At 36.0% G+C, this 23,042-nt stretch overlaps 1 protein-coding gene across 1 annotated transcript; it reads right to left on the bottom strand.

The window, feature by feature from the left end:
* Positions 1–13,302: 13,302 nt before the first annotated feature.
* Positions 13,303–22,421, bottom strand: LOC107785592 (uncharacterized). Its single transcript, XM_016606934.2, has 10 exons — positions 22,260–22,421; positions 21,891–22,118; positions 21,066–21,270; positions 20,215–20,305; positions 19,707–19,852; positions 16,301–16,544; positions 15,525–15,629; positions 15,115–15,297; positions 14,816–15,017; positions 13,303–13,961 (listed from the first exon to the last, which is right to left on the bottom strand). The coding sequence occupies exons 2-10, from the start codon at positions 22,111–22,113 to the stop codon at positions 13,474–13,476; spliced, it is 1,887 nt and encodes a 628-aa protein (XP_016462420.2). The 5' UTR covers positions 22,114–22,118; positions 22,260–22,421; the 3' UTR covers positions 13,303–13,473.
* Between the last annotated feature and the right edge of the window lie 621 nt (positions 22,422–23,042).

The following is a 23,042-nucleotide window of genomic DNA, read 5'->3' as shown; positions in this document are numbered from 1 at the left end:
AGCATATGCTGTCAGATTATATTCTGCTGCCCATATCCTGCTTTAGTTTAGAAATAATAAACCTCACTTAAAAGGTAAGTCTGCCAGGGGAATATCATGGGAGTTTGTTTATATTTAAATAGTAAGTGGAAACTGAAAGAGGACAGACCACATGGGAGGGGTTTCTGGTTGTTTAACAAGCTGTGAATAGCTTGAATTTAGGATATAAAAGGGAGAAGAACTTCCATTAGGACGGGCACTGGATTTTTGAGCAACTCAGACAGATTTCGAGACTGGAAATTGGCACTGGATTTTGAAAAGAACAGAGATAGTGAGAGGGATATCACAGAGAGGCATATACAGACACATAAACAAGAGAGAAAAACATACAAAAATCATAAACTGTTTCTTCCTACTGTTGTTTGGGCTTCATTTGTTCAACCTGTTCAATCAATCCTGATTTCTTCCAAGTCTCGACTAAGTCTATTGTTTGGGTAGCATTGTTTGTTCTCCTGGACTTGGTTTTGTCTTGAAGCATTGTGTCTACTGCACTGGGTGTTGTTGTTTGTGTTGTTACTACTTGTTCTATCGGCTATAGTTGCACTTTGTTCTGGGATTTGTCCCTGTTGTTGTCTGCTGTTACTGCTGCTGCATTTGTTGCCATTGTTACTCTGCTGACTTCCCTTCTTCTTCAACTGTAAACACTTCCAGGTACACAACTTCTGAAACCATGTGTTGTTGAAAGCTTGAAGTTTTGAAGCAGAAATAAAGAAACGAATGTTGTTTACTTCACGATGCTTATGTTCAAAATATAGCCATAGTTTAAATGATAAGTTGGCCTACATTTGTTTAACTTCAAACTTCAATTGCTCTGTATGAATTAACATACATTCTGATTTGAGATGAACTATTAGATATCATTTGTTTGTTAGATCAGACGTGTTTTAATGCATATAACCATTGGGTTTTGTTTTAGTTATGACATTATAACATAGAATCATGGCAAGCATCTGTATGTGTTTGGTCTAGACCTCTGAACTGTCAAATCTGTTGTATTTGATTCCGTTTGATTTCAGGATGAATGTACCCCAAACAATTCTCATGTGGTTACGTTAACAGTTCGGCCATGTACGCCAACTCCCTTGTTAGATTACTTGTTCCGATATAGGCTCGATATGGGTTTCGATATAGATTCACTATTTCGAAATAATGAGACGACTTTTTGAGGAAAACTAATAGGCATTTTTGAGTTTAATTAGTAGTAGTTTTCCTAATAAAACAGCCGATTCCATTAATCAAAGCCCAAATAAGCTAGTTTTAAAATTCAAATTTGAAGGTCGTTTAATGTAAGTTTAGTATATGTTATTAGTTTGTTTGCCATCTCCCTTAGCCAATTAACAAGCGTATTCACTCGTTGAAGACAAGTCATGAGGTAACTCTCATAAACAACCAATCACGTAATAAAACAAAAAATTCGGATTCGGCAAACATATTAAAGATTTAGTATGTAGTTGTTTAAACAAGTAAATTTGGTATCCTCTTCCCTTTATTTTTTAGAGACAAACGTAATAGAAAAATATAGTCACTATAGGTTTATCCTTTAAATAAAATTGAGACGAGCCTCGACAAACAAAAATGAACAAGCTGCGGGGCCCTCTAAATGTATATACTAAAATACTTAGAATTCGGGACAGGCCGTTTAGCGAATTTTACGGCCTTCCCAAAATAACAGTACGTTAGTTGCTCTAGGTGCGACTTAATTAAATTACATTCTTAAATTCGGGTACACATTGATGTGGCCCAAATCCAAATCTCAACGGAGTCTAAATGTGTCGACGACCACTGGTGCATTGATTGTGACGTGGTTCGAGATGCATTTTCACGACGTTGCAATCCTATAAAAAATAAAAATGACAATAATAAAAGCGGTTTAAACTTAATAAAAGCACATAAGTCACAACATGTATTTAAATCAGATATTTAGCCATTATAACAATTTAAGCGACCGTGCTAGAACCACGGGATTCGAGGGTGCCTAACACCTTCCCTCGGATCAACAGAATTCCTTACTTAGAATTTCTGGTTCGCAGACTTCATTTGGAAAAGTCGAAAAATTTCCTCGATTTTGGGATTCAAGATAAACCGGTGACTTGGGACACCAAAAGCCAAACCTTTCCCAAGTGGCGACTCTGAATTAAATAAATAATCCCATTTCGAATATTGTCACTTAAATTGGAAAAACTCCCTCGCGCAGTTACCCTTCGGGGCGGGGCGCGAAAAAGGAGGTGTGACACAAGCTGTTTTGGTATTTTAGCCCCTCAATTTGCTGTTTTAACTTGCCAATCTCGACCCGATATTCCTTCTCTTTTGCTAGCCAACCCCATTGTGCTTGCGATGATTCTGCAAAGTCTTGGACGTGAGCTCTCTTAGTTGGTCTCTGGTGCTCAAGCTCTCTTCTGTACCATGTGAGGTATTTTGGCAATACTTCGCCTTTGGCCCGGTCTTGTACATGACTATTTATTTTCAGGGTTTGACATTCATTCCAGATTCTCCGAACGACTGCTTCAGGGAACTGCCCACCAGGCCCGATTTCGATTACTTGGCCACTGAGATCCTCTTCCTTCGGGACTATTTGGTATCGCCCCACTGTCTCAACACTCTGTATGGTGCGTAAGGCTGGATACTTTGGAGGCCCATCAACAACAAATGAGATTCGGTGGCTGACATGTGTACGACTTCATCTATGGGTAGCCACCCAAATGCCCATTCTATCTGGTTTGCTGAGACTGAACGCAACAAAGTGACCCATTCGGCGACCCCTTCTGGCAGGCTAAACCCATTGACCCTTGTGGAAAACTCTTCTATACAAGTCTTTTGTGACGACTCATATTTCAGGAACTGAGGGCGATGACATAGGTGTTCTATCATCCACATTTGCAGTAATACATTGTAACCCTCAAAGAAACCTCCTCCGGTTTTGCAAATAGTGAGAGCGCGGAAGATGTCTGCTATAATCATTGGCGCCAGAGTGCTGTTGTTCTGCTTGAGCAAAGTGCTGACGACCCCAGCGACTTGTATGTTGATTTTCGTGTCTTTTCTAGGGAATACCAGAAGGCCCAGAAAGGCTACCATGAAAGCAATACACCTATGTTCTTCCCATTTCAACTGATTTTCCCCGCTGCAGATCTTTCCCTCAGGATTGTTAAACCCTCCAAAATGACCGTATCTGTCGTACAAGAATGCAAAACTACAAAAACCTTCAGATAATTCTGGGTTGTGTATAACTCTGCGGATCTTCACGGTGTCTAGAAATTTGTGTATGGTCACGGTCCTTGGTGCAATAAGATAGTGCTCTCTCATAGGGACTTTGGGACTCCCGATGTACCCTGCCAGTTCTTCCAGTGTTGGTGTGAGCTCAAAGTCTGAGAAATGACATACATTGTGTGCTGGGTCCCAGAATGAGATTAGTGCCCTTATAATGTCCCCTCTCGGAACAATGTCCAGTAGCCCAACAAAGTTTCCTAAGTACATCTTGACTGTATCTCGCCCTGATTCTTCTAAGTCGTTCCACCACATGCATAAGCCTAAAGGGATCCCATTTACCATGGCCTCAGATGAATTCCTACTCGTGCTCATTCTGCACATTTATTAAGGGATTTAGACAAAGCAAAATCTTTATTTGACTCATAACTAATTTTCTTATTTTTCCTAATTTTGAGGAAAAGAAAAATTGATTCTTTAAATACGGCCTTTTTATTTATTTTTGGCATTTTTTGTAGATAAATAAACAAATAAAAAATCATTTTAAAAACAAAACGTTTTTTCATGGTAATACAAACTATTGTTTTTTTTTTCCTAAAATAGGCAATTAATTCTCTACACTATTACTTCGTCCAGGTAATACCAACTATTTTTTTTCTAAAATAGGCAATTAATTCTCTACACTGTTACTTCGTTCAGGTAATACAAACTATTTTTGTTTTCTAAAATAGGCAATTAATTCTCTACACTATTACTTCGTCCCTTTTTTTTCAATTTTCAATATCTCTGATTTTCTAAAGCCGGTCAGCATGCAAGTCTAAAGCAAATAAATGCATAAAGCAAACAGGATGCAGCAGGATGGTCTTTACATTTCAGGTTGCTAGTCCTAGACGGACTCAACCCCTGTGTTGAGTCCCCTAAGTCAGATGCAACGTGATGCAAATAAGCGTTTTCCTACTAGGGATCCGGCATGAAGTCATGTTTTACTAAGTTTCAAACTGGGCTTTGTTCTAGACCTGGCTTACCCGAGCGGACAACTCGAGTCGAGAAGGGGGCTACGTACCGGGGACCCGCGGGGTCATCCGGCTTTGTAACTTATCCGAGCCTCTTTCTTATTTCGGGTATTGACACTAACAGAATAGGGAGTCTCGACTAGCGAGCTTCTCCCCGGAGGTAAGAAGAGAAGGGTTTCGGCACAGTTTATATACAGTTCACATAATATCAAAACGGTAAAGACAATCAATTAGCACATTAGGCATGTATCATGTAACAAAATAAGATAAAACCAAATATAACAATTCATCTAAGCTCGAATTTCTAACCCTGAACCAGTGGTTCTGGATCATATTCCCCAGCAGAGTCGCCAGAGCTGTCACACCTCCTTTTTCCGCCGCCGCGAGGGTACAAGGAGTTTTTTCCAATTAAAGGACAATCGAAACGGGATTTGTTTGTTTATTTCAGAGTCGCCACTTGGGAGATTTAGGGTGTCCCAAGTCACCAATTTAATCCCGAATCGAGGAAAAGAATGACTCTGTATTACAGTCTGCGAACCAAAAATCCGGATAAGGAATTATGTTACCCCGGGAGAAGGTGTTAGGCATTCCCGAGTTTTGTAGTTCTAGCACGGTCGCTCAACTGTCATATTCGGCTTGTTTATCTGATTTTATACATGTTTAACCTATGTGCGAATTTTAACTTTTAACCGCTTTTGTCATTATTATTATTTTTTTATCAAGAATTGCAACATCATGGAAATACATCTCGAACCACATCACATCAATGCACCCGTGGTTGTTGGCACATTTCCACTCCGTTGAGATTTGGATTTGGGTCACATAAATGTGCACCCGAGTTTAAGAAAATTAAATTATTAAAGTCGCGCCTAAAGAGTCTAGTGCGTTATTATCTTTGGAAAAGGAAGTGAAATTCACTAAACAGTCCATCCCAAATTCTAACTATTTATTATGACCAATTAGTGAGGGCCCCGCAATTTGCATTTTTTTATTTGGCGAGGCTCGTCTCATTATTTTTAAAAGGATAAACCTATAGTGACTACATTTTTTCTATTAAGTTCGTTTTCTAAAATAAATGAAGAAAATGTCCTACTTTATTTACATACTTTCGAGTTATTATAGTCAAGTTTCGAAAATGAGTCGTTTAAAGAGTTTACATGGACAACGGATATAATGTTCTATATACAGACAGGAAAAGAAAGAAAAGACTACATTAAACTACAACTTCATATCTTTCTCATTTTTGCATTCATGTTTCGAGTGGCTTACAAGATGAACTAGTGTATCAGCTTGTGTACCTGGTATTTGGAAAGCAAGGAAAGAAGATGAAGATCAGTAGAAGCAGCAGTAGTGTAAATACACAGCAACAACAGCAACCCAGCAGCAATTCGGCCCAGATTCAAGGCCCAGAAAACTTTGAAGAAAAACCGAACAACTCAATAGAACAAACCCAAAAGTATGTAAACAAACTAAACAGCAACAACCCACGCGTGTATTAAAACCCAAAACTAAACTCGTTTCTCACTTTATTTTTGTTTTCTCTTTTTAAACTCTATCACACTCTCTTCCAATTTTCAGAATGTATTCCTCTCTCAAAAATGTTCTCTCCCCAAAATCCCCTAAAAAAATTCCTCTCTTTCTAAAAATTCTTCTCCCAAAAATCTCCTTCACTCTATGTATATATAATAACCAAACAGACCTTCCCTCCTTTGAAAAACTTCACTTAACCCGACCAAAATCCCAAAAAAAATCTGCCCATTTTCAACAAAATCCCACTAAGGAATGTTTTTCCTTATTTTATTCCTTAAATCAAGGCATGATATATGGGCTTGTCCTCCACTAACCTTAAACTAATATATAAACTCTTGTTTTATTAGTGCTTGACTAACGGACCACTAAATTAGTCAATTCTGCCCATTTTCCCTTCCCAAAATACCCCTGCAATCCTACTGTTATTACTGCCCTCCTAACACAAACATTATTGTATTACAACTTTTAAAATCTGCTTACCTTTTAACAAAGATTTAAAATTAAAACTGATTTCAAATGTACCCAAACTTATTTCTGATTACTGAAGGACTAAAGCTGAGTTCTTATTGAAACAACTGAACTGAAATTAAATCAAAACCAAACTAACACAACACAGAACTCAACAGAATCATTGAAGCTGAAATTGAAACTTGAATCAATATGCACATGAATGAAGGTAATGTGAATGCAGGTTCATTGTCAGCTTAATGACAATGTCCTGAAACAAAAACTGACATATGCACATGAATACAAACATCAGGAATGCAAGTTCATTCCTGAAATCAAATGGCCCTGGATCAAATATACACAACAACATTTGACGAACTTGCTGATTTAACAAACAAGAGTGAATTAACTGTCGAAACTAATTAATGGACATGCTTATAACAACTGATACCAAACAATCAGACCCCAGACAATTTAGGCAAACAGGTTGTTTCCATCAGCATTAACAGGAACAAGAATTTATAATAAGACAACTAATCGACGAACTTAATCGAGTCGATTACACACATTGTAAACAATTACAACAAACAGAAACAATGCTATAATTTGATCGAATAAACGGGGTATAGTGGATATGAGACAGAATCAAGTAAAAAAGTAGGAAAATTATACAGATTACTAAAACAGGCAATAATACACACATAGGGTACAAAAGAAAAATAGGGAAAATACCTCTGAATCTTCAAAATTATACGGACCCAGGCTCAAAGTCAGGCCTAAGCATTTTGAGGTCGAACAGACTCTAATTGAAGTGTTCTCAACTGAGAACACCTCGATTAAAGTCTATTAGGCCCCAACCCTTCAATTAATTTGGTCAGATTCCATAATTGGAATTTTAGGGTTCCGTTTTTTTCAGATTTAGGGCTCGAACATTTCTGGGCAGATTCGAAGGGAATCAAGGGTGGTTTAGGGGTAAAGGAGGCCTGGGGGTCACCTGGTATGAATTTGAAAAGGATCTGGGCAATTCTTGTTTGGCTCGAATCTTCAAATGAAGATTCGAGCAGTTCTAGGAAGATTCGACCTAAGCCATTACCGGATCTATGACGAGGGTAGTCGGGATAAGCTAGGGTGTTGATTTGGAAGCCATCAGAGAAAGTTAGGTTTTCAGACCAAACTTTGATCGAAGATTCGAGATGTTGGGGTCTGATTCGAGGTAAGCTATGATGATAGTTGGAATGGGGAGGTTGAGAGGAGTTAAGGGTGTTAAAATGGAGTCATTTGGACCACCGAAACCGCCGTGAGGCGATTTCCGGTGGGTGGTTGACGGTGGGGTTCATCTGGTCTCTGAAGGAGACAATGAACAGAAAAGGGGGGTGTTTGGTTTGGGGGTGGGGTATGGTTTAGGACTTATATACGGGGTGGGGTGGATGGATCCTGGCCGTTGGATCAATTGAGATCAATGGCCTGGATTAATTCACTTAAACAAACGGTGTCGTTTGGTCTCTTTGAGAGACTGGGTTCACCGGGTAAAAGTGAACGGGGTTGTGAGATCGGGTTTGGTCCAAGCTCTGGAGGCCATTGGATCAAAGAAGATGGGCGGCTCAGATTGAGCACTTGAAACGGTGTCGTTTCAAACCAAACCAGGGCTGCACTGAACCGTTTGATTTGTTCGATCAACGGCTCAGATTGAAGGATGACGAAACGGGGTAGTTTTATCATCCTACTACGTCGTTTTGTTTGCTTTTGAGACCAGCTGGTTTGGATTGGGTCAGGGATGAGTTTTGGGCCTGAATTTCTCCTGGCCCAGTCCGAATTTCCTTACTACTTTATCCATTTTCCCTTTTTTCTTTAATTACAAAAATTAAACAAAAAAAAATCCTAAATAATCGTAAGAAATAAAAATAAAATTTCACACATACTGTTTAACCTATAATAATTAATACACAAGTTAAACATTAAATAAAATAAACCAAAGACAAGAAACACATATTTATATTTTTTGTGATTTTTTTTTTAAACCAAATTATGGTTAATTAATTTCTAAATGTATTTTTGTATTTTATCCTTTTATATAAACTAATGATTAATTAATTGTAAAAATGCAACATTAATTCCTAAATGCACATGTACCTATATTACTATTTCTCTGTATTTTTCCTTAATTAGAATAAAATGCACATGCACAGACGAAATGTCACGAAAATTCAAAAATTGCATGCAAAGAAAAATTATTTGTGATTTCTTTTGGAGTAGTTCTTGCGAGGCAAAAATCACGTGCTCACAACAAGTCCTTTACTTGATATGGTACTGAAAATTTTACTGGAGATGTTTACCGTTATTTAAAATGTTCTCACTGTTACTAGACATATTTTACTGTTACTTGAGATATGGTTACCATTACCGAAATGGATTTACATGATTTGATAAGAATTGATATGCCCTTTGATATTTTGAAAATGCTTTTTTATGAATATTTACTGGTTACAAGAAAAAAGTATAAATAGGAGGAGACTTTGAAGGATTCCGTAGCTAACGACGGGTTCGTTAGACCTGGTGCACCTTGTATTTACTGATTATCGAGTACAATTATAGCCATCGCTAGTGGGAAGGTAGCATACAGTTACAGTTTTTCTCTCGAGTAGGGACCTATAGTTATATTTGACTCCTTTTGCGAAGGGGTCCCCACAGTGATACAGATTACATGATCCTTTTCTAGAAGCCTCCCAATATAAAGATTTGCTATGACACGGTATTTACAGAGTTTATTACTAAATTATTAAATTGATTTTGTTCCAGGAAATACATGATGAGACTGATTGTTATTACCGTTTTAAAAAGGGCATTTAATTTTGTGATTATTATACAAACATGTTTTCTGACTTGTCCCTATTAAAAACGGTTGTGGTTAAGTATTATTACTCACTGGGCTAGCGACTCACTCCCCACTATTATTTTTTTTCAGAGGCAGCAATAGACGCATGTGAGGATTCCGTTAATTAGAGTATACGAGTTGATAGTTCCTGGTGAGCCCCGCATTTGTTCGCGTGGGCGAAGAGTTTATTTATTTGTTATCGTCTTTTCCTTTTGAACTCTTAGAGTCGCTCCATAGTCATTTTTATTAGTGTCATGAGTATTCATTCGTTGTTAGACCCATGACTAGTATTAGATTCTCTTATAGTATTTTGGAGATGAATTTAAGATTTTTGTATTGCAAATTATTGATTAATAGTGGTGAAAAACTGTTTGATTAGTTGATGAAGATTATGAGATATTTTGGTTGATATAGGTTGGTTCTGTTGTTAAATTATGAGACAAGTTAAATTTTTGGATAGTCCTAAAATAGAAGAAACTCTGTCCGATTTTCTGAAAAATATCGATGAGGCTTACTTGGGGGCACTTGCTCCTAAGCGCCGGTCATGATCCTAAATTGGGTCGTGACACTATTACAGGAGATGGAGGATCCATCGCTGAAGCACATCTTTAGGGAGGCAAATGAACTAGCAGACAAGCTGGCTAAGAAAGGGAGCAGCTCTGATGTTTTTGGGGATTTAAACTTGTTTTATTATCCGCCTTCTTTTGTTGTATCTTCTTTTGAAAGAGACAAAGCAGGCACCATATCGCCGAGACTTGTCCATATTTGTAATTGCTTAATTATTAATGTATGTCTTTCATTACCAAAAAAAAAAAAAAAAAGACACTCTGTGTAGTTGCACGGATTTTAAATTTTCCACATCACAAATAGTCATCAATTTCCAGTAAAAACAACCCTTCAATTTTGATTATTTTCAGCCCCTGCGCAAATATATAGCACGCATATTGTATACACGGCCCTACGATTTAATTATTTTTTTAATCCTTTTCTTGCAATTAGGGGTGTTCATGATTTGGTTTGGATCGGTTTTTCCCTAAAAAGAAACCAAACCAAGTAAGTCGGTTTTTCAAATATTAGAACCAAACCAAACCAATTAAGTCGATTTTTTCTCGATTCGGTTTATGTCGTTTTTGGATTTTTCCGGTTATTTGTCGGTTTTTTCTTAAATATAAGACATACACTACCAAACACATATTTCGGCGACCACATTTTTAACGTAACACTATCAAATCAATTGCCCTTTGAGAAATCTATTATTTACCAAGATATATTGATGATAATTGAATCAAATAGTGATGAATAATTTAAGAACTCAATTAAAAATATATTATTTTTAACATGAATAGATTCTTACACTTAACAAAAGAAAACTACCAATCAAACTAGAATGTAAAGGTAAAGAACTGTACTAAAAGTGCGAACGATTAACATATACTATAAAATTTTTGAAACTTTGTATAAAAGTATACATATATATAGGTGTAATAATGAATTTAAAATAGTTACTCCTATATTCGGTTTGGTTCGGTTTTTTTTTTTTTTTTAAAATCAAAACCAAATCAAATTTGATCGATTTTTAAATTTCAAAACCAAAACCAAACCAAACCAAAAAGTATTAATTTTTTGATCGGTTTTTCGGATTTTTATGAACACCCCTACTTGCAATATCAATAGGTCAGGATTGATGTTCATTTATTTGCAGTCATACCTCCCTTTTTGATTATTTACAGTCATATCCCCGTGCAAACATATAGTGGGGGTTTGGACGCAAGAATCGTAAAATTTCAAATAAGTGAAAAAAAATTTCAAGTAAAAATGATATTTGAAAATTATAGTTGTGTTTGGACATGAATATAATTTTGGGTTGTTTTTGAAGTTTTGTGAGTGATCTGAGTGAATATTTTGAAAAATAACTTTTTGGAGTTTTTCAAATTTTCGAAAAATTCCAGAATTCATCTTCAAGTGAAAATTGGAAATTATATGGTCAAATACTAATTTCGGAAAAAAGTGAAAAAAAAAATCGAAAAAAGTGAAAAAATTCTTATGTCCAAACGAGCTCATAGTAGGTCTTTTTTGATTATTTACCGTGATACCCCTGTGCAAACATATAGGTCGCATGTACAACCAGCGACGATTGTTAAATCCTTTACTATTTCTTTTTTTTTTTTTTGCAATATCAATAGGTCAGCATAGATGGGTCCCGCAAATTCCATTTATTTATAGTCATAACTCATATTATTACTAACTTTAACCCCTCGTTACATAAAACTTAATAGTTTAACTGAAAGTCTATATTGTTTGGTCAAACAAGTGTATGTATTTAGTATTTTGAAGAGAATCAACAAAAATAGCTCTGCCTTAAACCTACAAAGCGTTCAAATCTGATAATCTCAAACCAAAGATAGACAAAGATGAAATACTTGAGAAAACATAGAGCACCATGAAAATCATTTTTATAATAGTGGTGTTAGGACACGTTTACGCGCGCATACCTTGACTATCCGGTAGTATTTGTTACCTCCCACTAGCATCGATATCAAGTCACTTGTACAATATGTTTATTTTTTATTCTATATCAACAAAAAAAATCAGTGTAATCATACAAGTGGGATCTGTGGAGAATAATGTATGCGCAACCTTATCGCTTTGAACACCATTTGCCTCTAGGCTACCCCTCTCAATTGCATCAAGGGCGTTCAAGATTTAATATATATGTAAAAAAGTAATATTTGACCTATATATATATAGTATAATTTTCCAGCGAAGGTTATTCAACTGATCACTCTTCAGCCACTGTAGCTCCCCTTATTTGATTGTATTCTTTAAGATTACATATAGAGACAACAACAATAATAAATCCAATAAATTTTCACAAGTAGGGTCTCGAAAGGGTAATGTGTACGCAGTACCCCTACCTTAGGAGTGCAAAGGGGTTGTTTCCGATAGACCCCTCGGCTAAATAGAAAATAAATAAAAAACAGTGGCAAAAAATAGTAACAACAGTAAGATATTAAGAAAACCGAAGCGAAAGATAGCAATCAACAATATGTGGTGATAGCAATCTACGAATAAGACGGATACCATACTAGCACTAATATTACCCGATAAAGAAAAGAAAAACGTTCGACTACGTACTAGCCTTCTACTCTAATCCTCGATCATCACACCCTTCTATCAAGGGTCATGTAATTGGTAAACCTTGTGGTCGCTACTGTGTTAAAACAGAAATTAGAAAAAAACTATTAGAAGAAACTGTAAAAAAATAAGTAAACTATAAGAAATATTCCGAGTCCACAATTTCCTTGTGCGTCCTTAAGGAATTTTAACCCCCTCACAAGTTGTCAAGGTAATGGATTAAATCCTCCCATGATGAAACAAAATAAGCCTTCCTGTAACAGTGGCAATACAAACTGCAGGATACCAACGAACTCAAAGAACAGAGCAAAATCACACTTACGAATTTGAAAGAGAAACTGCGAAGTAGAATGCAGGATTTTCAGAAGGAAGTTCTGTATTTTTCAGTGTGTGAAAATGAAGCCATGCCTTGGAAATTTATAGGCAATTGTCGGAAGAGGTGTGATATTTGTTCATAGTGTGAACAAATATTTGAAAGGAAGAGGTGTCTATTCAAAAGGGAAAACCAACGTTCAACATTTTGGATTTCAGTTAATTCCGTTAATTAACTCACTGGCCCTTAATTAATTCTTAAATAATTAATCAAATAAACTTTGTCAAAAAATTAATCTCATCGATCGAATGTGAACAGATATTTGAAAGGAAGAGGTGTTTGTTCAAAAGGGAAAACCAACGTTCAGCATTTTGGATTTCAGTTAATTATCTGACTGGCCCTTAATTAATTCTTAAATAATTAATTAAATAAACTTTGTCAAAAAATTAATCTCATCGATCATTTTCCAAATCCAACTCCAAATCCAAGCCGAGCGACAACGACGGCGCGAGACTTCATTCTCTTCAACTTCTTTTAAGAGCTCTAAGAAGTGATCCTATATATATACACACAAGTGTAGTTGTCCCTCACCAATGAGGGACAAAGTTCATTTGACAAAGCTCACTTGATTCAAATTATCCAAAATTTTCATTTTCCTCCATTTTATTTCCCACCATTTCCCAATTCACACTTCTAGTCTTTAAAGCCCAATGGCTTAAAGTCCAACAAACCCCAGCTGCGGAGATAACACATTGAGACAAAACAAAAAATTTCATTTCCATGACTCTAATTGTCAAAGTTTCTGACATTGCCTCTGTTACATATGTAATCTTTGCTAAACTCAAATCATAAAGAGGTAACATATAGCTGTGTATGTTTGGACTTCTTGTTGTGCGCGTGTGTGTGTGAAAACTGTTGTTTCATTAGTAGGCCTTGGTTGGTTCTGTGGTCAGTCCAAATCCAAAAGGGAAAAGAGGGTCATAATGTGAATCACCAACATTCATAGGGAGTTGATCAACAGTCTTGAACCAAGTCCTAGCAAGTTTACCAGTGAAACCATAGTCACCAAATAAGACATCAGCTACACCTTGCCCTTCTGTTCCTGGTAACCAAGCTGCAACAAGTGCATCTACTTGAGCTAGGTATGGTTGAATCACGACTGGCCGGCCCGTGAGGAGCACGACCACGCATTTCACCGTGGCACAAACCGTGGTCATGGTGTCCGGACCAGGTGCGGGGATTGTTAAGTTTAGGGTGTCACCAGAGCCTTCCGCGTATGGTGTCTCGCCCACCACGACAATGGCGTAGGAGAAGTTGTTGGGCTTGATGAATTCAGCATCTGGATTTTCCTTGAACACAACTTTTGTTTCTGGATCAACTGTATTCTCTATGGCTGAGAGGATTGTAGTACCTAGTAAAAAAAAAAGTGACTAATTGATTAGTGCACAATAGAGTTATGGACTTGTTCAATAAATTTTGAAAACTGCAGTAGAGTCAAAATAGGTTAAGCAATGGGTCGTAGTCGGACCCGTCCAACTCAAACTCGGACATATAACACTTATGGTTAAAAAAAGATTGATATTCCAAGTTTTTCATTTTTTCTTTTTTAGTAGGGGAACCGTGTGACTATAGATCATGGGTTCGAGTCGTCAACCACTTACTGAAAGCTTGTGTCAAGGAAGGCTGCCTTTATTGCAACCCAATGGGATGCGGCCTTTCCTCAAATCGGGCATGAACATAAATGCTTCGTGCATCGAACTTCTCTCTTTTTTGGGAGAGGGTGGGAGTGGTCTACGTACCGAAACTGATAACTTTCGAGATTATGCAAGATTATATACAAAAGATCATTTTTTGGCTCTCTCTTTAGCCCTATATCTCTTATCCCTAAGAGGTTTTCCTCTACTAGTAGGTTTTTTCCGGAAAACTCTATTTATTCTGGTGTGGATGAAAGGCAGGCCTATAATTCTTGGATTTAATAGGACTCTTTACAAGCGTCCAAAGGATGAACGAGATGAACGTTTGTTGTCCCAACCATTCTTTTAGTCCCAATCCCGCAAAGGAAAGGGCTGACTTAGAACAAAGTTTTCGTGTTGTTGATTCCTAGGTGTAATGCTTCTTCCCATATGCTGCTTATTAGTGCTAGTAGAGTAGGATTGGCCCATAATACAGAAACTTTAGGCGTAACCTTTCGCTTAATACTAGAATCGAGAATCGAAACATTGTTTGAGCAGACAAGGTAATAAGTTGAGGGATAAAGAAATGTACCAATTGTTGTATTTCCACTTAGTCCTTGCCATGTAATAGTCCATCCACCACATTGATAGCCCATATTATTAGCATGGATTCCTGCAACTAATATACTTGATGCCTTCTTTGGAAGTGGTAAAACTGGTTCATCTGCATTTGCACCATTCTTTAATAAAACAAGTGATCTTCTCACTGCTTCTCTAGCCAATTCTCTATGCTCCTGCAATATTGTAACACAACAAGTTGAATCAAGATATCATTTTTTTCTAATTTTATAGTAACTTGTTATTTCGTTTATCTCTAAACGTTGAACTCACCGCGCTACCTAGATATTTCACCATACTATAATCAGCTAGAGGGTTCTCAAAAAGTCCCATTTGAAACTTCACTCTAAGAATTCTCTTAACTGCATCGTCGATTCGGCTCATTGAAACAAAGTTGTTCTTCACTAAATAGGTTAGACCATCAATGAACTCTGTTGTGTTGTAAGGCAACATTACCTGCAATATACAACAAGGAAAGAGCAATAATTAGCTCTTTATAGGTCATGTAAATCGAGTCGAAACACATTCTTGAGGTTCTAGAATCACGTGACAGTATGAGGCAGATCCAGAATTTAAACAATCATAAATATATGTTTTGATTCGAACATTATAGCACAAATTATGTAATGAAAAGAGGAAAATGACCTTGCATTTTTTAAATAAATTGATGATTAGTAACTAACCATGTCAATGCCAGCATTGACACCTTCAAGAATGGAATATGTATAGTTTGCATGCCAAGGATAAGTAAGCTTGTCAATTCCTGCCCAATCTGAAATAACAAAGCCCTGAAACAAATTCCATAACATTCACAATATTAGTTTGAAATCCCCGTCCTGTTGCATCATATGTTGCTCGAATCCTTCAAAAATATCGTTGTACCCATGTCAGATCCGTCAAAGCACCTATGTCAGATTCTCCAAAAAATTTGGAGGATCCGACTCAAGTGCGACAACATCTTTCGAGGATCCGAGCAACATAGATTGCATCTACTGAGCACTACAATGTTGCTCAGATCCTCCAAAAATATTACCGCAACGAGTCAAATCCTTCCAACTAAATACTTTTTCAGACGATCTGACGTAAGTGCTATAATATTTTTGGAGGATTTGAGCAATATAGACTACATCTACTGAGCACTATAATGTTGCTCAGATTCTCCAAAAATATTATTGCACCGAATCGAATCCTTCAAACTAAATACATTTTCGGAGGATCTGACGCAAGTGCAACAATATTTTTGGAGGATTCAAACAAAATAAATGGTATCGATTGAACACTAAGGGCATCCCGGTGCACTAAGCTCCCGCTATGCGTGGGGTCCGGGGAAGGGCCGGACCATAAGGGTCTATTGTACGCAGTGTTACCCTGCATTTCTGCAAGAGGCTGGCTCCACGGCTTGAACCTATCTATTGAACACTACAAAGCCAAAATTTGAAGAGAGAATTGGGGAATTTACTCTGAAACGAAGTGTGCCTTTAAGAAAACCAGTGACCATTTCTCTATTACCATGCATTCTGAGACCATTCCAACTTGAATAAGAAACCATAACAGTAGCAACACCCTTGATAATTGAATTATAGTAACCTGCCATATGGATACTAAGCAAACCATGTCTATCAATTATTGTGTTGTTCTCATTTATGCCTTTTACTGTCCCACCATCACCTACATAATGCTTGGCACAAGCAGCCACCTTTTGCCTGTACAAAAACCAATAGTGAGTCAACGAACTATGCGAGGATATTCAACATATATAATGTTGGATATTCAACAAAAACCAAAGGTGTTCAAAACTCTTCGCCAGTGAACTATGCAAGGATATTCAACAACAAACAACCACAACAACAACCCAGTATAATCCCACTTAGTGGGGTCTAGGGAGGGTAGTGTGTACGCAGACCTTACCCCTACCCTGAGGTAGAGAGGTTGTTTCCAAATAGACCCCCGGCATCCTTCCCTCCAAGAACTTCCCACCTTGCTCTTGGGGAGACTCGAACTTACAACCTCTTGGTTGGAAGTGGAGGTTGCTTAGCATCAGAGCAAGGTGGTAGTATATATTCAACATATATAATTTGATTAATAACAAGTAACATTTTACCTATAATTTGATTAATAACAAGCAACATTTAACCTATACACAATACAATCTTTCGGAGAAGGGTGTCGTACGCAGCAATTTTTATAAGTGCCGGCTCTCTCAAATATTTACAAAAAAATGTACTAGTTGAGGTTTGAACCTTTGACCTCTTAGCGCAAAATCAAGCACATAACCAACCCATCAAGAGACGTTTTTTTGTTAAATAATGTCATTTTTTTCTATTTATCCGTTTTCTGACAGTCTTAATACATATACTTGGTAAAAATTTCCAACGAAGCGGTGTCGCGTGACACTGCTTCGCTAAAGGTGCATCCGCCCCTGTTGGCCACACATAACTTCGCCCCTAAACATGACATAGTCAGAATTTCTACACTTAAACTTTGGAGAAGGCATATTACCTCCTATCTTTGTAATTTCACGTATGGTTGACGAACTTTATCCATTATAAAAGAAAAGTTAAAAAATTATCTCTTGTCGCATCAAAGTAAGTGAATTTTATTTACTGTTATACAGTCACGTTAAATTAACTGAACTTTATCCATTATAACAGTAAAATTATTAGACTTTATCCCTTGTACTACAAATAAACCATCAAAGTGAATGTATATCTATATATAGTGAGTAAATTTTTGTGACTTTACTGTTTTAATAGTTAAAGTTTAATAACTATAAAGTGACAAAATATACTGTCGTGATTTTACTTTTGAAGCAGGTAAAGTTTAGTGTCTATACGTGAAATTCATCTGCATATACATATACATATACACATATACCTATACAATATTTCTACTGAAATTTACGGGGTTCGATCAAGGATACACATAGGTGTCTGCCTCTGTTCACCGTGCAACACGTCATGTCATAAAAAACACTTGAAAAACACCATACCCACACCACACCCACATCCTACAACTAAATAATTGTTTACTTTCTAACATCAATTATATACATTATATATTATTTATTTATATTATATATATTTATGTAAAATTGAAGAATAATGTATTAGGTAGAAATCTTGTGCTTTTGATATAACACGTCACCAAATTAAATTGTTTAAGGTTGAATATTTAATTATTATTTTTACCTTGTTTTTGTTTTTCTTTTTTGTTGGTTTCTAATAAGTGGAAAAGGTGGTCCATGTTGGTAGGTCCATTGGCATGCTACAAAATCCCATACGAGAAAGATGCTTTTGTTTTGTGTCATAATTCAAATGATAGACTTTAATCCTCAACGGGACCAAAATAAAATGCTGTACCTTGTTTTATTTCAATTCTTGTCTTTTTCTTATTGGCTTTTTAAAATTATCACATGGATCACAAAAATTCTGTATCCTACCAAATAACTCCAAATCACATGCCAACTTAAAAATCAATTATGCCACTTTTTCCAACTTTTCTTCACACAAATGATTAATTAAATTTATTATTTATTTTTTTAGTTAGTATAAATAAATTGCGCACTAATTATACACTATTATATAAAAATTACACACACACATTAGTATAAAAATTCGCCGGGCTCTTTTTCTTTTAGTTTAAGCGACTAGTTGAACAATTATTTAGGTTAATTCTTTAAACAATAATCGCTAAAGGAATTTATTTTTGTTAAAGAAAAGGGTTATTCTTAAATCCGCCCATCGGTTGCTCACATTGTCAGTACTGAATTTAAATAAATGAGAGTTGGAGAGTTGAGTAGACTGATAACCAATGTAAAACTAGTTAATTTATAATAAATTTTTACAATATAAATATAAAAAAATATGATTAATTATTATTCATATAGTCAACTTTAACTATTTTGGAACTTTTTTTTTATTGTATAGAAAAAAAGGTTATTCTTGCATGTTGCCAAATCCTAAGATATCAAATCAAACTGACAAAATCTCCACCTCTTTCAACCAAAGAAAAAATAAAGACAAGAAATCCATTTAAGTCAAAGAAAAAGCGCGTCTTAGCTATCAATATATGCATGTGAGTTTCAGAATATGATTGAATTCAAGATTATGACTTATGATAATCCATGTGAGTTAGGCCAAAATATCTTTCTGAAATCAACATCACGATTTATAAACTCAATAAATCATTTTTTGCTAAGGTAAATTTAATAATTAAATAGTACTCCCTCGGTTACAATTTATGTAAATCTGTTTGATTGGATACGGAGTTTAAGAAAAAATAAAAGTTTTTTGAATTTGTGGTCATAAACAAGTCAAAATGGGGGCCAGAATATTTGTGTGGTTATAAAAGCTTCTCATTAAGGGTAGAATTGAAAGTTTAAGCTAAATTGTTTTCAAATTTAGAAAGGGGTTATTCTTTTTGGAACGGACCAAAAAGAAAATAAGTTCACCGGAACGGAAGGGGTAGACACTACATGACCAAAAGTGAACTAGTTCTTTTTGTGTTCTTTAATGACATATAATTTCAACATTAAACAAAGATAGATCAAGAACTTATAGAATAGCTAGTCATTAGTCTAAAAAAGTACACTTAATTATGTGCGCTTACGATAGGTTAAATTGTACTAATACAGTCAAATATCTCTATAACAACATTCTTATATAACAACAATTCACTATAAAAGTAAGTTTTTTTCGGAATTCGATCTATTATGTTATGTTATAATAGATGTCTCTATAACAACACTTCACAATAACATCAAAAACCTATCGAAACAGACGTGACTGCTATAGAGAGGTTGTAATAGAAAAGTTTCAGTATATTATCAGTGAATATAAATTAAATCCGAAAGGAGAAAAACTTACTTGTTAGCAACAAAAGGGACTCCTAATCTACCATTAGAAGGAACATCTCCTTGTAAACCAGGAACCATCTCACTCATTGCCCTAACAATGTTTGGATCTTCACTATAGCTCTCATAACATCTACCCCATCTTGGATCTCTGCAAATCTGATAAAAATTTAAATTAATATATAAAAAGATTTACGTTATATACACTAATAATATAATACTTGGAGTCTCCGTGTGACCTATAGGTCACACGTTCAAGCCGTATAACCAGTCATTGATGCTTGCATCAGAGTATGCTATATACATTACATCTCCTTGGGGTGCGGCCCTTTCCCGAACCTTGCGTGAACGCGAGATGCTTCATGCATCGGGCTGTCTTTGTACACTGATAATGTAAGAATATTTTACATAAGTGTACCTTAACCTATGATGGTAGGTAACTTATCATTACCAAGTTACTAATTAATGTTTATTAAAAATCTACTTACAATAAGTGACCTGATCTTATAAATATGCATTACCGCAAGACAAGGTGCAAAAACATAAGGAATTCCAGTTGCTCTAGCTTCTAATGCAGTTGCAGCTCCAATCTTCTTGATCAATTGAGGATCCCTATTAATCAAAAGAAAGTATATCCAAGATTGAAAAACTCAACAAAGCAATCAAAAAAGTGATGAACTATCTCAAGAAAGGTTAATCCAAAGGTAGCTTATTACAAACATAAAAAAAACTGACATAAAGTATATTGTCATTATGGAATTTTTCCACCCCTAATTAGAGGTGTCGGGATAGAAGGACAATCCGGTTCACAAGGCATTTCGCGTTCATGCAAGGAAGCGTCGCATCCCAAGAGATGTGATGTAGACAACCAACTCATCAGTGGCGGAGGCAAGATTTCCGCTAAGGGGGTTTAAAAGAGAAAAAAAGTTTTAAAAAAATTATGGCTAGTGGAAATTGAACCGATAACTTTACAAAGGTTTTGAACCCCTTGGCCACTAATCTATGCTTTTGGGCTATGTCAAGGGGGTTCAAAAAATAATAGATAGAGATAAAAAAATAGATTTTAATTTATATATACTGTGTAATTTTTCGGCGTAGGGGGTTCGTGAACCCCCTTCTGCCCCATAAATCCGCCCCTGACTTCCACGTCTCGAACCCGTGACCTATAGGTCACACGAAAATAACTTTACCATTGCTCCAAGGCTTCCTTTTAGAGGTGTCAGGGATGAAACTCTAAAAAAAAGTTCTTGGTAGGGGGCGCTCGTCCTTTAATGGGTCATACGCAGCGCAGAATCTGAATTGGTCGGACCAATGAATACTGAACACCAAATGGTTTAAAAAATTTGACATAAAGTATATTGTCTCAAGTTACCTGGTTACTCCAAGACCAACATTGTGAGGAAAAATGGTAGCTTTATAAACATTATTGTTGCCATGAACTGCATCAATCCCATAAATCATCGGAATCCCAAGACGAGTTGATAATGAACCCTTTTGAAAACCATTTATCATATCAATCCAATTTTCTGCTGATGCTTCTTTCTTTGGCACACTTCCTCCTCCACTCAATACACTCCCTGCTCATCAAAAATTACCAAGAAATCAAATTAAGTTCACACATATACGACAACTCACACAATAAAATGTTGAAAAATGGACACTTAATGTTCACAGTGACGGATTCAGGATTTATAATCAGCAATAAATTCTAAAAAAAGGGTAGTCAAGAAATTAGTGGTGCACGAAGCATCCCGCATTCACGCAGGGTACAGGGAAGGATCGCATCCTAAGGGGCGAATTAAGAATTTAGAATCAGCAATGAATTATGTAAAAAAAGGGCAGTCCGATGCACGAAGCATCACGCATTCATGTAGGGTCCGGAGAAAGACCGCATCCCAAGGAGGTATGATGTAGACAGTCTACCCTAATGCAAGCATTCGTGGCTGATTACTCGACTCAAACATATGACCTTAGATCATACGGAGACAACTTTACCAAAATCAGCGGCGAATTATGTTCTTTATATAGTCACTGATAAAGCCACATTCGCTTTAGGGGTTCAACTGAATTCCCTTCATCGAAAAATTATACTGTGTATATAAGTAAACTTACAGGACAAAAAAAAATTGAAATATGGGCACTACTATTTATAGTGGCAGATTCAGAATTTAAAGTTAGCGGGTTCCGTCGCATTTACCTATATAATACTTCTTCATGGCCTCAGGAGTAGCAACTGTACGATCAATTTGTATCATTTGGCCAATTTTTTCCTCCAAAGTCATTCTGCTCATTAAATCTTTGATTCTTCTGCCTAATGGCTTGTTTGGATCTTTGTATTTCATGTACTCTGCTTTTGTTAATATCATCCAACAAAAAAACACTAGAATTCTCATCAAAAATCCCATTTTTATCCTCTGCATTTCTCCTTCAAGAAAACATAATAAAAAAAATGAATGAAATTCAGATACATAGAACTGAAAAACAGAGCAAAACTCACTGTTTTCTGGGTATATTTTTGGCAGAAAATGATAAAATATGTAAATATGGAAGAAAAAAAAGAGCTTACTGAAATTATTATGAAGCCTCCAGAGCTTATTTGCTTTCTTCTTCTGGTTGATTTTTTGAAGATAGAATTTGGTGGGTTTTTTTAGTTGGGGGAAATTTTTGGACTGTTTAATTGAATGGAAGGCTTAGGGAGAAAAGCATGGTAGGGGACTATATAGGAGTTAGCTATTGTTTTATTTTCTTGGCAAGTTTATATTGTAAAAATTGCACGGGCGCATTTAACCTATATTCAATTTTTTTAAAAGTTTTAATTTTGTATTCATTTTTTAAATAACTTCAGCTCTCTTTCTCCTCCTCCTTCTACTCCTTTGTTTTCTTCTTCTTTTCTTCTGCTGCTGTTGGTACTGCTATGAAACTTCAGTTCATAGGTTACAGTTTTCACCTGAGCTTGATGATTTAGTTTCAGTCCAAATTTGGAAGTTTATATATAACTATAGATTAGAATTTCAATGTGATTTTTAACTATATATTAGATTATATTACTTGAAATCATATGAAGTTCATTCATATCTGATGGTTTTATGGGGAAATCCTCACAAACATGTGTTGAGTTTTCGGAGTACTTCACGATTTTGTCCTCATATTCAACTTATGGTAAGATTGTTGACGTATCTTGAGAGCATGGGTTGTGCAGCTAAAACGTGCTGAAGTTCAGCAAATATAGAACAAAACTTCTGCTGAAGTTCAGCAAATAGAGAACAAAACTTCAGCTACTAGAATGCTTAAGTTCAGCAATTACAAACAAAAACTTCAGCAAATAGAGAAAAAAAACTCTAGCTACTAG

Source organism: Nicotiana tabacum, chromosome 16 (assembly GCF_000715075.1).
Source record: "Nicotiana tabacum cultivar K326 chromosome 16, ASM71507v2, whole genome shotgun sequence".
NCBI classification, from domain to species: domain Eukaryota; kingdom Viridiplantae; phylum Streptophyta; class Magnoliopsida; order Solanales; family Solanaceae; genus Nicotiana; species Nicotiana tabacum.
This window is presented reverse-complemented; position numbering and strand designations above follow the sequence as displayed.